The sequence below is a fragment of the Triturus cristatus genome, chromosome 9 (assembly GCF_964204655.1).
Source record: "Triturus cristatus chromosome 9, aTriCri1.1, whole genome shotgun sequence".
Taxonomy (NCBI): Eukaryota; Metazoa; Chordata; class Amphibia; order Caudata; family Salamandridae; genus Triturus; species Triturus cristatus.
Window position 1 is genome coordinate 741,145,747 of NC_140592.1, and position 14,100 is coordinate 741,159,846.

Genomic DNA, 14,100 nt, shown 5'->3' on the forward strand with positions numbered 1-14,100 from the left:
CTATGTGCTCTAATTTCACCATAACCGGTGAAATGAGTACCCCTAAACATTCTTTCATGGCCTTGATAAACTCCAACATTTTCCCCCCCAAAACATTTTCTAAATTTGCGTCCTCATGAGATAAACCCCCCATTGCCCTCCCATCTATACCGTAATTTGAAACATTTTCAACATAAACATCAGGCCCAGTCACAGAATTTTTACTATTCCTGGGTTGTTTCGCCTGTTGCCTGCTGCCCCTGGGCACATTACTGGCCTTTCTTTTCCCAGTCAGAGATTTACCTCCAGCCGATCGAAGCTGTCTAGTACAAGTTACTACAGAAGAAGATGGTACACTAGGCACGGGGTATGCCTCAGCCGTGATAGACAGACTCAGGTCTAACACCGCTCCATTTGAGGCTGGGCAAACTGGGCGGGCCAGGGACGGGGCAATTGTCTTAGGCACATCTATGTTAAAACTTGGAGGGAGGGTTTGAGAAGATGGGTCCAGAGATAACCTTTGTTCCACGAGCACGATTTCTTTTGCCACAGCGGTCTCTGCTCGTTTTAAATAAGCGTCCAAGGACCCAGCCCCCCCGCACCCTTTAGCAATGGATTTAGCCATGAAGTGAGATCACAATGTCACAATAAGACCTAATAATTAATGTACGGCTGGCAGCTGAAGACCACAATTGGTACTTATATCCAAACAGAACGCCCTCCTTACATATCGCTGTTAGTTTCCGGCTGTGGTTGCAAGGTACAGGGCCCAGCCTCCTCCGGCCTCCTTCGCCCGGTGCCGACGGCTGAGTTCCTCCTTGCTCATCTCCTGGCGCCGGAAATGCGTGTGGCCGCTAGGTCGTCTGGGATCTGTAGTCCCGATGCCCCTGGACCCCCCCCTCCTCACTGCGGCCGCTGGTAGATGGATGAGGTGCGGCGGCGGGAGGGGAGACTGGAGACAACCGGACAGTCAGAGAAGGCGGCAGGCATGACCCGCTAAACGCAAAACGACCCCCTCGACGCAGCACCGAGAACGCTGCACAGATGAGTGTGGGCTTCAAACTGGAGTGTGTCTCCACACGGGAGATTGGAATTACTGTACCCCCTTTCAGTCAATATGCTGCGGGAAGGCGAGCCAGCGGGGAGCGGGTAAGCGAGCAAGCAGATGAAAGGTCAAAACAGCACGTTCCTGGTCAGCTCTCTGGAAACCGGAAGTTAGTCTCTATCATGCCCAACCATTCATCACCCGTTAACCACCCCATGGAACTCCCATTGAAAACATAACTACATTGTGTAGAGCGTGACATCTCACAGCATTGTTAAAAACTTCTATAACTTTCTTGGGATCCGACCAACATTGAAAACCTTTAGAAACACCTTTTTTTTAAGCGGACCAAATCACCAATTACAATTCTTTGTTTACTCGCAGAACCCCTCTTCTTATCCATGACATGTTTCATTCTTTCTTTGTACATATTAACTCTGTGTCTAACTAATTCATAGTCAATCATTGCTGTATTTTTATCCTCACTTAAAAAACAATTTAACGACCAAGGAACCAATTTGGTACTTGGCTTGCGCCCCCTAAGGAGTTCGAATGGGCTAACCAAGGTGACTGAGTTAGGTGAAGTCCTATATGCTAACAACATGGATTGCAAAGCATTACGCCAATTAAGTCCTCCCTTAATGGATAATTGAATTGCTTCCTTCACCACGCGATTAAAACGCTCAACTTGACCATTAGCATCGGGATGGAACACAGCTATTCTTCTATGAGTTATTCCACACTTCTCCAAAAAGGAGTCCATTTCCTTACTAATAAATTGAGGTCCGTTGTCTGTGACAATTTACTGTGGAATGCCAAAAAATACTATCAAGAAATTCAATGACACTGTGAAGTGACCTCCTTAACCATCTTGACTTCTGGCCATTTTGAATAATAGTCAATAGGAACAATACCAAAACTCTCATTTTTTGGAAAACCTGAAATGGACCAATGATGTCTAAGCCCAATTTCATCCATGGACCAACAGGAAAATCAAAAGGGTGAGATTCGTCACGCAAAACAACAGCTGACTTATCGCTGTTTGAACATTTGGTACACAAACGCACAAAATGCTCAACGGAAGCATCTATTCCAGGCCACCAAAACGCCTCCCTGATCCGTCTCCTAGTAAAAGAAATGCCCAAGTGTCCCTCGTGGGCAATCTCCATAAGAATGTCTCTCAAGGCAAAAGGTGGAATAATTTTATCATCTCTCATGACTAAACCATTTTCAATAGCTAATTCATCCTGAGTTTTCGAAAAACTCATATCTCCTGATAATTTCCTATGTTCCGGCCATCCTTGAACAATGTACTTTTTAATAGTATTTAACTCAACATCCTTTTCCATTTCTAACAACCAAATCTCTTCACAGAAATTGGGTCTTTCACCATGTATTAAATTTACATCACGTGTAGTAAAAGCTACTTCACAATCATCCTACTGACTCATTTTGTCACTAACAATAGGTAACCTGGACATGCAGTCAGCGTGCATATTCGTTTTCCCTTGAACATATTCAATCCGGAAGCGAAAAGATTGTAGCCTTGAGGATAACCTAGCCTAGGTCCCGAGTGAAGTTTAATCGATCTTCACATGTCCAGCATCAGCGTACCATGCCCAACCATTCATCACCCGTTAACCACCCCATGGAACTCCCATTGAAAACATAACAACATTGTGTAGAGCGTGACAGCCACGAGCGGAAAGAAGAAACACGCTCGTGACTACCACGCTCAGCAAGATCAATATATACAACCAGCGTGGTCCTCTTCAAAGGCATGCGGACCATGTTCGAGAGGAACTGTGCCCACATCTGCAAGCAGCAGGGTGACAGCAATGCCCTGGAGTACACGGCGCACGATCTAGCGAAGGAGGACTCGGCGCTGATCCATTCTGCACTGGTATTTGTTTCTTCTTTTCAGTACACTAGGTGTGACATGCCGTGCGTGTGTGTATCAGCAGAAGTGCAGATATTTAATTATTTACTTAAGTTTTATATAGCGCTGGCTAGACCCGGAGGTATCAGAGCGCTTTACATGAGGAGAGTTACATAGGTTACAAGTTACACATTGATACAGAAGGTACATCAATTACAAGTTACATCCGTTGGTTCATGGCGTGTAGAAGGGTAAGGGGGTAATGTAAAAGAGCGACGGGGAGGGAGATTAAGCGGAGCTTAGACACAAGGATAAACAAAGCAGGCAGGGGGAGAGAGATTCAGGGGAGAGAGGAAAGGAATAGGAGAGGCAAGCAAAGAATGAAGGAGGAAAGAGGTGGGGGAGGGGGTAGGAGACACAGCGAGGAGACGAGGTAGAAACTGTGTCTGAAGTCCGGCTGGGTGGGAGATGGCTCCCCGCGGTAAAGGGATCATTGCCAGTCTTCCATTATGTGTGATTAATTGACAGATAGTCAATTGCAATATCATAATTAAACATTAACATGTTTCTTGCATATATTATTGAGTGCTTTACGGATGAACATTTAAATTATGTTAAATCCTAGATTTTTCGTGATCTCTAAAATTTTAAATTTAAACCCTGCAGCTCTCACCTGCACAGCACCATCCCTACTTACGTGATATGGTCAGTAACCTAACGGGCTATGCAATGCAATAGGTGTTGCTTTTGGTATTGGAAATAACAATGGCTTTTAATTTGTTTCAAAGGCATTGCCATTTATAATGCCAATAGCTCTAAAATGCGCAGTTGCGAGACCTATTGAAATGTAAATGCTTGTTGATAATTGTATGTTTCTCTTGTCTTCATTGCTTGATTTTGCTCGCGAGGAAGTGTCACTCATAGTCATTGAAATGTCACTCATAATTACACTAAAATTATGAAAATGTCACACATAGCAATCTCAAACCTTGGCAGCTATGCTAGTTCTATCCGTTTAGAAAGTTTCCCATACTGCCTCTCGGTATGAAGTAGTCACAGAGTGCGTCACAGAGTACTCCCGTGTGTTTCCGCCTCTGTTTACCGGAAGATGAGGCGCAGACGCAGTGCTTGGAACGCATTTCATACTCCGCATAATGCCCGTTCGTGGTACGCACTGCGCATGTTTGGGTTGCGTTTCTCGCTGTCCTCGGAAGAGGATAGTTGGTATCGCGCATGCGCTTCGCTTCTCCCATACTTAGTTTCACTTTCAGGCGCTGGTTGAGGGCTGAATCTTTTACTTCGCACCCCTGCTATACTGTGCGACCGGGTATGGCGCAACCCCTGTACCGCGCGATGGGGAGGAGAGCCGGCCACACTTCCCCGCCCTCGGAGAGCCGCTCCTACATTAGTGAGTGCTTACACACTGACGTTTGAATCCCCTTGGGTGTCGCTAGGTCCACTGGTACTCAACAGTATCGTCAAGTCGTGTTTCTACTTCTGCTCTGACGTTTACTACAAGCAAAGATAGTAGGATTTAGTAATCAGGCCAAGTCCCTCTGGCATATTCCTTCAAAACCCCACAATTGCAAGGCACTGTGTTAGATATCGGGAATATCGGGCACCGCTCCTCACTACGCTCCCTCTTGAGCACACCCCAAGCGCCCCAGTTTTAAACCCTAAGTATCACTTGACTGGATGGTGGTCAGTGACTTTCCCATCGGCAGTTCCTCTTCCCGAAAACTGATCCCTGTACCGTAATCTCCCCGACGTATTTTCTATTGCATTTACTGATGTACGTATGATATTCCACTGTTTGAATTCTAACGTTGTGTGTTAAAGTGATTGGTTTATAAGTGATACTGATGGTGATCTTATGAAAGTATTGCATGGCTTTGAAACTATTAACAGCTGGGTGACAGTGGCACGAACTTGCAGTACCTAGTCCTTACCTTTTCAGTAAGTGTTATTGGTATATAATGTGATCAAAGGGGTGCTAATCTTTGAGAAATTCCTTGTCACTCTAAATGGAGCTATTTCAAGAGGTGAAACTCATCCCACCAAAGTGTCCACACTGTACCTAACACAAGTAGGCAGTGGTCCCGCTCTTCGCCCCAGCAGCTGCACTGTTGACTTGCCGGCCGCTACACCCGACACCTCTATCCAGGTAGGTGTTCGAGGCCCTCCTCCACCCTTAGGCTCCTGCTTGCACCTCATCCCTGGTGGTCCAGTGGGAGAGCCTTGCTCTTATGCTGTTCCACTTTTGTCTGTCTGCATGTTGTGCCCTTTTTGCCTCTGTCTATCTTTTGTATTGTGCCTTTTGTTTTTCTGTTGACCCTGCTATTTTTGCCCTTTTTAGGTCGAGCGTGAGCCAGCGTGCATGCGCTGCTCTGCAAGACTTCTTGTAGCCAAGTAGCGAATAGAAGCCCCACCCACTCTCCGCCCATGTTTACCATTGGCTTGTGTCATTATCCTAAATGCTGGTTTCTGATTCGTCATTACGCTTGTTAGTCCCTCCTTAGTGCTGACTCCTCGTCATTTGTCACCTCCCATGGCGACTGCCCCCCTTACTTAATTTGTTACATGGTACGTGATATTTTAGACTGCCAGCACTATTTTCTTTACGGAGGTTCTCCTTCTCAGGCACAATGTGCTTTGGTGCCTTCTTTAACCAACCGCCCGCCTGCACGTTGTCCGTGCCTTCTCCACAACCCGCCATCCCGCACGTTGTCCATGCCAGCTCCCCCGCCCTCCCTCCCGTTGTCCGTGCCTTCACCCTCCCTCCCGTTGTCCATGATGCCAACCATTTACAATGCAATAGGTCTCGGTTAAATGCGAGACCTATTGCATTGTAAATACTTGTTTTCATTGGTGTGTCTGTGCCCTTCTTTGTCCTCCGTGCCTGTTTTCGCTGCCCTTTTCCCCCACGGGCCCTCCCCCATGCTGGTTCCCGCTCCTGCCTCCCTGCTGCACTTTCCTCCCTCATCGCTATTTAATGGCGGCCACGCCGCCGGCGCGTCAAAGGCAAGCCCATCCACGACCAGCGCCAGGGACCCTGGTTCTCTGACCAGCCACCACTACGACTTAGCTTCCCTCCTCGTACTCAACCCCAGAAGGGACAACACCTGCCAGCTGTCCACGCCGAACACCACCCACAGCCAATTGTCCTGACGTTACTGCCGCCAAACCTTCACTGCACCCCCACGGCCGCCTCCCCGCACCGGACGGCAGCACCCCAAAGCTTTGAGGTGCATCCTTCTCAACATGAACTCCCTGCACTGACACGCTGTAGAGATCTGGGACCTCCTCGACACCCTCTCGCCAGATGTCTCCTTCTTCACAGAAACTTGGACCAACTCCCCCTCTGCCCCACATCGCAACCGACATCCCCGGCTGATAGAAGATCCAGAGGAAGGACCACCCAACCGTCCAGGAGGAGGACTTGCCATCGCACACAAGAGATCCCTCTGACTCACCACCTCCAACTCGAGCGTCAGCCCGCCCACCACCAAACACTTCCACTTCCAGATCCAGACCAGCCCCAGAACAACACTACAAGTCACCCTCGCCTACAGACCTCCCAGACCTCGAACCGCGTTCACCACTACCATCACCGACCTCACCGCACCCCACGCTAGGGCCTCCTGGGACTACATACTCATCGGAGACCTCAACTTCCACCTCTTCAACCTCAGTGATCCTCAACTCTGTCCCCCTCCTGGACAACCTCACCAACCTTGGACTGAAACAAACAAAAACACCCACAAGGCAGGACACACCCTCGACCCCCTTTTCGCAGGAGATAACAACATCCACTTCAGCCACACCATGCAACCCCCTGGACGGACCACCACTGCTTACACTTCCACGTCGACAAACCCACCACTCCCAAATCGGCACCCCGCTGCCTGAAGGAACTGAAGCAAGGTCACCGAGGAGCAGCTCAACTCAACCACGATGCCCCCTCCTCCTCAACCGATGCTCCCTCCACCTCAACTGATGCCAACCCAGCAGCCAAAGAACTTCACAGATGGATCACCAACTGCGCAGACGAGATTGCACCCCTACGTAACCCCAACAGACAGCGCCCCAGAAAGCTCGCCTGGTTCACCGCCGACCTCCAAGAAACCAGACGATGCTGCAGACGTCTCGAGAAGAACTGGAGAAACAGCAAATTCCCGTAAGACCACACCAGCTACAAGAACGTCAAGACAGAATACCATCAACGCATCAGATCCACCAAAAGGACCTTCATTCGGAACAACATCCGCGTCAACTCCAGCAACATGAAGGAACTCTTCAGCATCATCCAAGAATTCACTAAACCCCCCAGCCAAACTATCCTCCCAGGACCTCTGCAACAAGCTTGGATCCTACTCCATCTTAAAATCAAGGGCCTCTACGACAACTTCAACGGCCAGGCACCTGACTCCGAAGCCAGCCAGCCAACACACCATCTCATCCTGGACCCCAGTCACCGCCCAAGACACCGTAGCGACCATAAAAGGCATCCACTCAGGGGCCCCCACAAACCCCTGCCCCCGCACATCTTCCACAGAGCCGCCGCCGCCATCGCACTGGAACTACGATGCACCATCAATGCCACTTTCGAAATCGGCACTTTCCCTGACGACTGGAAACGCGTAGAAGTCGGGCCTCACTCAAGAAGCCCTCAGCAGATCCTAAGGACCTCAAGAACTACCGACCCATCTCCCTCCTCCCCTTCGCATCCAAAGTCACAGAGAAGACTGTCAACGCCCAACTAACGAAATTCATCGAACAAAAATCCATCCTCGACACCCCCCCCCCCCCATCTGGATTCTGCAGCAGCCACAGCACTGAGACCGCTCTACTCGCCACCACAGACGACATCCACACCCTCCCCGACAAAGGATATACCGCGGCTCTGGTCCTAATCGACCACCCTGCAGCCTTCAACACCATCTCCCACTGCAGACTCGCCGCCAGACTCCCCGGCATACAGGGAACCGCCCTCGACTGGCTCCGCTCATTCCTCACCGGCAGAACCCAAAGAATCAGCCTTCCTCTCCGAACCCACAGAGATCAACTGTGGAGTAGCCCTATGTTCTTCAACATCTACATGCCCCCCCTCGCCTCCATCGTCAGACAGCACAGACTCAGCATAGTATTCTACTCTGGCGACACCTGGCTCATCCTCTCCCTCACCACGGACCCCATCACCACCAGACTCTACTTCCAGGAGGGATTGAAGGACGTCGTATCCTGGATGAGCAGCAGCTACCTGGAGCTCAATTCAGAGAAGACAGTGGTCCTCGTCCTTGGATCCTCTCCCTCTCCATGGGACAACACCTGGTGGCCCACCGCCCATGGCAGCCCCCCCAACCCCGATGGACAACGCCCGGAACCTCTGCATCATACTCAACTCCTCCGTCTCCATGACCCGACAGGTCAACGCAGTCGCCTCCACCTGCTTCAACACCCTCCTCATCCTCTGGAAGACTTTCAAATAGAACCCCCCCGAATCAAAGAAGACCGTCACCCACGCACTCATAACCAGCAGACTGGACTACGTAAATGCCCTCTACATTGGGATTAACACGTCTCTGCTCCGCAAACAGACCGTACAGAACACCGCAGCCAGAGTCGTCCTTGGCATCCCTCGACACGAACACATCACCCAACACCTGAGAAACCTCCACTGGCTCCCTGTCGAGAAGAGAGTAACTTTCAAGATACCCACGCCTACAAATGCCTCCACAACACAGGACCCCAATATCTCAACGATAGAATCTCCTTACACCTACCCAAGAGAACCTCCGATCAGCCTACCTCACCGAACCCCAGCGCATCCGCAGAGCAAGAATGGGTGGAAGAACCTTCTCCTACATCGCGGCCAAGACCTGGAACGAGCTCCCGATCGACATCAGACGCGCCCCCACCCTGCACATCTTCAGAAAGACCCTCAAGACCTGGCTCTTCGACTGACCGGAGCAGCTCCCCCACGCCTTGAGAGTAGCGCGCTCAATATTCTCTGATTGATTGATTGAAATAAGAGGTTACACAACTAACAGCGAACAATGCAATTAAGACAATGTGGAAAGATGCTCTTTTACAAAACGCCCATAAGTCAATTTATCTGTATATATCTTTTTTGCAGGATGACCCACCAGGGCTAACCATTTCTTATTCTCTGCAGTCTTTAATCATTACATTCAGCTGATCTCCAAACAGCTTGCACTCAGATAAAGGAATGCTTACTAACATTTTTTTATGTGCAGCCTCTGCCTTCTATGCCCTCATACATTGCAGTCTCCTGGTTGCTCTGGAAGAGCCTGCGGTTGTTGTAGGTGCACTTGATTCAATAGACTGATCGAACAGAAAACTAACCTGTTGTTCCAAAATGGTCAGACTATCAGTGATAAAGCCCTTCTGTTGTTTCTGTCCCCTACAATCTTTCAGGAGAGATTGTACTACGTAACTGGTGTATGCTGCAGTTCTGATGACAAAATCTGGGGCTGCAAAAGACCTCTTAACTTCCATCTCAAACCTTTTATTAATAGGATCAAATGGAACAACATCCTCTGAGATAATTACACATTGAGTGGATTAGCCAAATCATTTGTTGTGCTATTTCCTGCTCCACAGGTATTATGTGTTCGAAATTCTCTGATGCTGGATTCAGAATGGCAAGGAAATGATTCACCAATGGGTACATATACAGCCCGGCCCAAGGACTAACCATGATGGTTACAGCCATTCATCCCTATACTCGTACCCACTGTCTGTCAGACTTTAAGCCCCCCCCCCGAAGAGAAGTCAGCTCTGTTATTAGTCTTTGGTGTCATAGGAAAGAAGACTTTCCCCAGATCTGTCATGAACTGTCCCCAATGCACTGAAGTTCCTGTGTTGGGATCAGGTGAGACCTCTCTTGCCTGAACAACCACCCATGCTCCTCCAGATCCACATTGTATGGGATTGTGCCTTAGGAAAACAAGAGGAACAGATCAGCCAGTTGTCCAAGTACAGAAATACTTAAATCTCTTTAAAATGTAACAACACTACTTGAGGAGCCTCCCCCTCAAGCTCAATATATATATTTTCTTCTCCTTGTGTTTTCCTTCCTCCATGTCTGCAATTGACAATGAGGAACAAAACACTCTTCTATACAAGCATTCAGAAACCAGTTACAATTAAACTCCATATCGCTGACCAAAGAGCGAAATTTCCACTTCCTGCCACACCCTGTTGCTAAGGAGCACTTTGCCCAAATCACAGCTGTGGCCGGGGTAGTGATTGTTAATGTCTATTTAAATCCTGACATTTGGCTGCCCTCCCTATTCCCATCAGTGTCCTGGTGGCAGAAGGACGACAGTTTCAGCATTCGTTGCTGGACTGTTAGCCATACTTTGGAAAGAAGGGGGCACCTCTGGTCTTACTTATTCAATGTCACTCTTCTTTTGACGTCACGTCTTCCCATAGTTTTGGGTGCCCACAGATTCAGTAAAGGGGAAACCTCTGGTCTTACTCATTCCATGTCGCTCTTCCTTTGACTCCACCTCTTTCCATAGTTTTGGGTGACCACAGATGCACTGACCGATACCCAGCCTCTGTAGTGGATAAAGTGTGGTAAAATAAGCTTGTTACTTGTCTCGGTGCCCGGTACAGCAATTACTAGACAGTAATCACACAAAACCTCCACAAGTCCCAACTACTGTGTTAGGGAGACCTGTAATGGTGTCATTCTGTGAGGGACTGTTTGCCTAGTTAAATGCTATATAACATTAAGTCATTGATGGTTATTGTATAGCTGTGATCATGCAGACGGTCTGTTTCCTATGCCCTTTTGGTATGCTAAATAACTTTGGTGCCCTTTGACAGATTTGTGCAAAATTTGGAAAACCAAATAATTTGAGGTTCATTATGTCAAGCTTTGTGGTCATCTGCTCAGTGGGGAAAAGCTAAAGGGGGTGGGATTAAAAAAGGAATAAGTTTTGATTCAAGGATCTATCGAATTTTGTTCTCTGCTACAGTAAAAAGTGAAAGGAATTACTAGACCTTTAATCAGAATAGTGCATGTTGCGATTTGGTGTAAATCGATTCAGTACTAATAAAGGGCTTTGCGTCACTTGATGATGTATGGGAGACTCAATGGATTAAGTTATAGAAACGTTTTACCCTTTAATCCGTGGTCATCAGAGAATTTCACCTCTCTACTTGGCTATCAGCAAGTTACATTTTTATTCTGCTGGCCATTTACAAGATGCCAGGAACTGAAGCCTGCATCAGCATATCTGGTCAGGCCCAGGCAGTGTTTTGGGACTGTGACAGGAGTCACAGGCATAACAGTATATACTTTCTTACCCCCGCCTCCTCAGGATTTTGGTGCCCTGTTTATGGTTTGTCAGAATGCTTGATATGGTCTCCCTGTACCAATTGAATGCTTTTGACCTGATGAGCAACTTTTTCAGTCTACTAGTCCAATAGTCTAGTTATTTTATAACTTTTATTATGACTGAATTAGAAGATACTTGATGACTTTGAGTGCAGCAGTGATAATTTTTGGTTTGGTGTAAGAAGAGCTAAATTGAACACAGAGTATCTTTTCAGGAGCGATTGCAAAGTTTCTTAAACATGAGATTTGTTATGGTCCAGTAATATGAGTGTCTTGCAGGTTGTTCTGAAATCTTGAAGTTCCTAGTGCACAGTTACAACTGATCTCAAAAATAATACTTTGGCGCTGGACTTCTGGTTTCCTCATTATTTCTTTTGACTTCTTCTTGATGCCGCTATAGACATAAGAGCCACAACCATCTGCAACGGAGTCAAAATTCTGTTTGATGATTGAAGCAGAATGGAACTCAGACGGTGGAAACCATGTTGTTTTCATGGCCAAGCATGGCCTAGGCAATGCATAGACTCTTCCTATTATTTAGAAAATGTATTTAAGATGGTCTAAATTAAATGTTTAAAATGATTGAAATTCCTGATAACCGGATGTTAGAAAATTGATGTTTGGGTTGTGTACACATGGGTATAGTTTAATGTTTTGTGCTGTACCACTGTATCATGATCAATGTTATTTTTTTTTTATTGGGTGCTCTTTTGTTATAAACATCTGCTTTGACAGTTAGGAATGTTGACAAAGGTATGTAAAATAAAGGGTGTTGTCATTCTGTTGGAGGACCCAGCTGCAAGGAGTGAATACCAAACCGTGTTATTGAGTGAAGGGGTTTGGAATGCACTTTGGAAAATAAAGGTGGGTGATGCACCAAAATATTTGCTTCTCTGTATTCTTGGGTGATTAGGAGCACTCTTATGTCAACTGAGGATGGCAGAGAATGAACTGCCTATGCACACTTTCAACTGACACAGGGACTTTCCCTGAAACGTTGAGTGGGTTAGTTAAATTTGAATTGAGCTGACCCAGACAGAAGACTGTTAATTTATGGTTTAGTAGTTGTTTACTTACAACCAGTAGAAAAGGGTGGCATCGAGCGGGCACTCCATGAGCCCGCTGGGTACTTGTGAGGATATTCCTTCAAATTATTGAGATAGTAGTTGTCTGTATAGGGTGCTGTGAGGCATCCTGCACCACTAAAGTAAATTTGGAACAAAAATTAATACCTGCATAAATAAAGTAATGCAAGCAGTTCAGATATACCGATTGAGAGAAATTATTTAATTGATGTACACCTCTCTAGTCTTTCAAGCTCTGACTGTTTTGTTTGTGTTCCTTTTTCTGTACAGAACACAACGATCGTGTCACTGGAGGCTTTCCCATGAGGAAGAAAAAAGGCCGTGGGCCCTTAATGGCAGCGCTGTACTGGTCCCAAGGCAAGAGGGCTCGAAACCGAGGGGGTGGTGAGCCTCCTCGTCGCCTCCTAGAGGACCGAGATGGTGATGTCGCCATGAATGATACCACTGCTGACAATTACCGAAGTCGATAGTAAGTAGAGTTTGTTTGATTTAGAAGTAGATAGTTACGTTTGTTTGATTGATACATTTAAACTTGTAGGCTTACTGGTGGACTGTGGGGGAACCTGTGTTGGAAAGTTGAGACTTCTTCCTCTAAGACATGATGTTAATATAGTATTTGCACTGGAGAATGGAGTTGCTCTCTTGAAGTGCTTAGAGATTGAGGGGTTGACAATATGTTCGGCATAGGGAAATCAAACATGTTAACCCTCTGAAAAGGGATTGGTAGGTTCAAGGGTTTAACACTATTATTGAATACGCCGCCTTCAGGGCCAGATTCTCTCAAGGTTTCTTCAACATTATTTACAGCTGAAAGCTATTCTTCAATATTGCATCCAGTATTAAGCATCAATCTTGTTTGATGTTTGGGTGGGGAACGATTAGAGGACGGCTTCATCTTACTCCACTTGATGCTAAGTATACTGAAGACATAGAAAGCTGCTGCTTGGCTTGTTTTCTCCCATAGGAGTATTTGTGAACATTTGATTGGTCTTATCCTTTGCTCTTTTGCATCAGTATTGAAGATTTCTCAAAAAGTTAAAAGTTGTCAGTGCCTTGATCTAGTCTTCTTTTTATTTATTTTTTAAATTTATTTTAAATTTCCCATTATGAGTACGGAAGATTAGAGTGCACAGACCAAATAATTGTCACAAGCAAAGCTCCACCCAAAGTGACTTATCAGCATCACTTGAGGGTGTCTCATTAATTTAACTGCTTTTCAAATGGCATACCCAAATTGCAACATCAAAAGAGCATTTTTGTTTCAGCCGTAAACGCAGAACTGAAAAGGCTATATACGTCACATCCCCAGAGGTCAGAGTACATAACTTTTGCTTTAGCAGGAAAGATTCAGTGCTCTTCCAGCCTGGACTTCCACTATTCTGAGTCTTCAGGTCCTGTTGATAAAGCTAAAATTCCTCCTTCAAGTGGTCCCGTCTTCTAACCCTCTCACCATCGTCCACTTTCTCTGGAACACATTGAAAGATTGTTTATTCAGCCGTAGATAACCATAGGTTTGAAGGGAATCCTTAAAAATAGAAGCCACGTCACAGATTTGTGAGGTCTTCAAAATGGGCCTCATTGTGACTGATGTCTGCTTCCACTTTCCAGTTCATTGTCATCACAGGATAGTTCCATGACATTGAATTGATAAAAAAAAATCAAAACTGTTTGGTATTTTGATTCTGACTCCAACCACTTCTCAATTGACTTTTCAGATGGCGGTTGTGGTGTAACATTTGAT

The 14,100-nt window shown here is 46.6% G+C and overlaps 1 protein-coding gene across 5 annotated transcripts in view; it reads left to right on the forward strand.

The window, feature by feature from the left end:
- Window positions 1-4,134: 4,134 nt before the first annotated feature.
- LOC146798697 (nuclear RNA export factor 1-like) overlaps window positions 4,135-14,100 on the forward strand; it is an 801,269-nt gene continuing 791,303 nt past the window's right edge. Inside the window, exons 1-2 of one of the 5 annotated variants that reach the window (XM_085626008.1) lie at window positions 4,135-4,311; window positions 12,630-12,828. In XM_085626008.1, the coding sequence (XP_085482134.1) occupies window positions 4,137-4,311; window positions 12,630-12,828 (374 nt within the window). In that variant the 5' untranslated portion in view covers window positions 4,135-4,136. Of the gene's footprint in view, window positions 4,696-4,950; window positions 5,068-12,629; window positions 12,829-14,100 lie in introns of those variants that run through there. The other 4 variants (XM_085626009.1, XM_085626012.1, XM_085626010.1 and 1 more) reach the window with 4 other exon arrangements.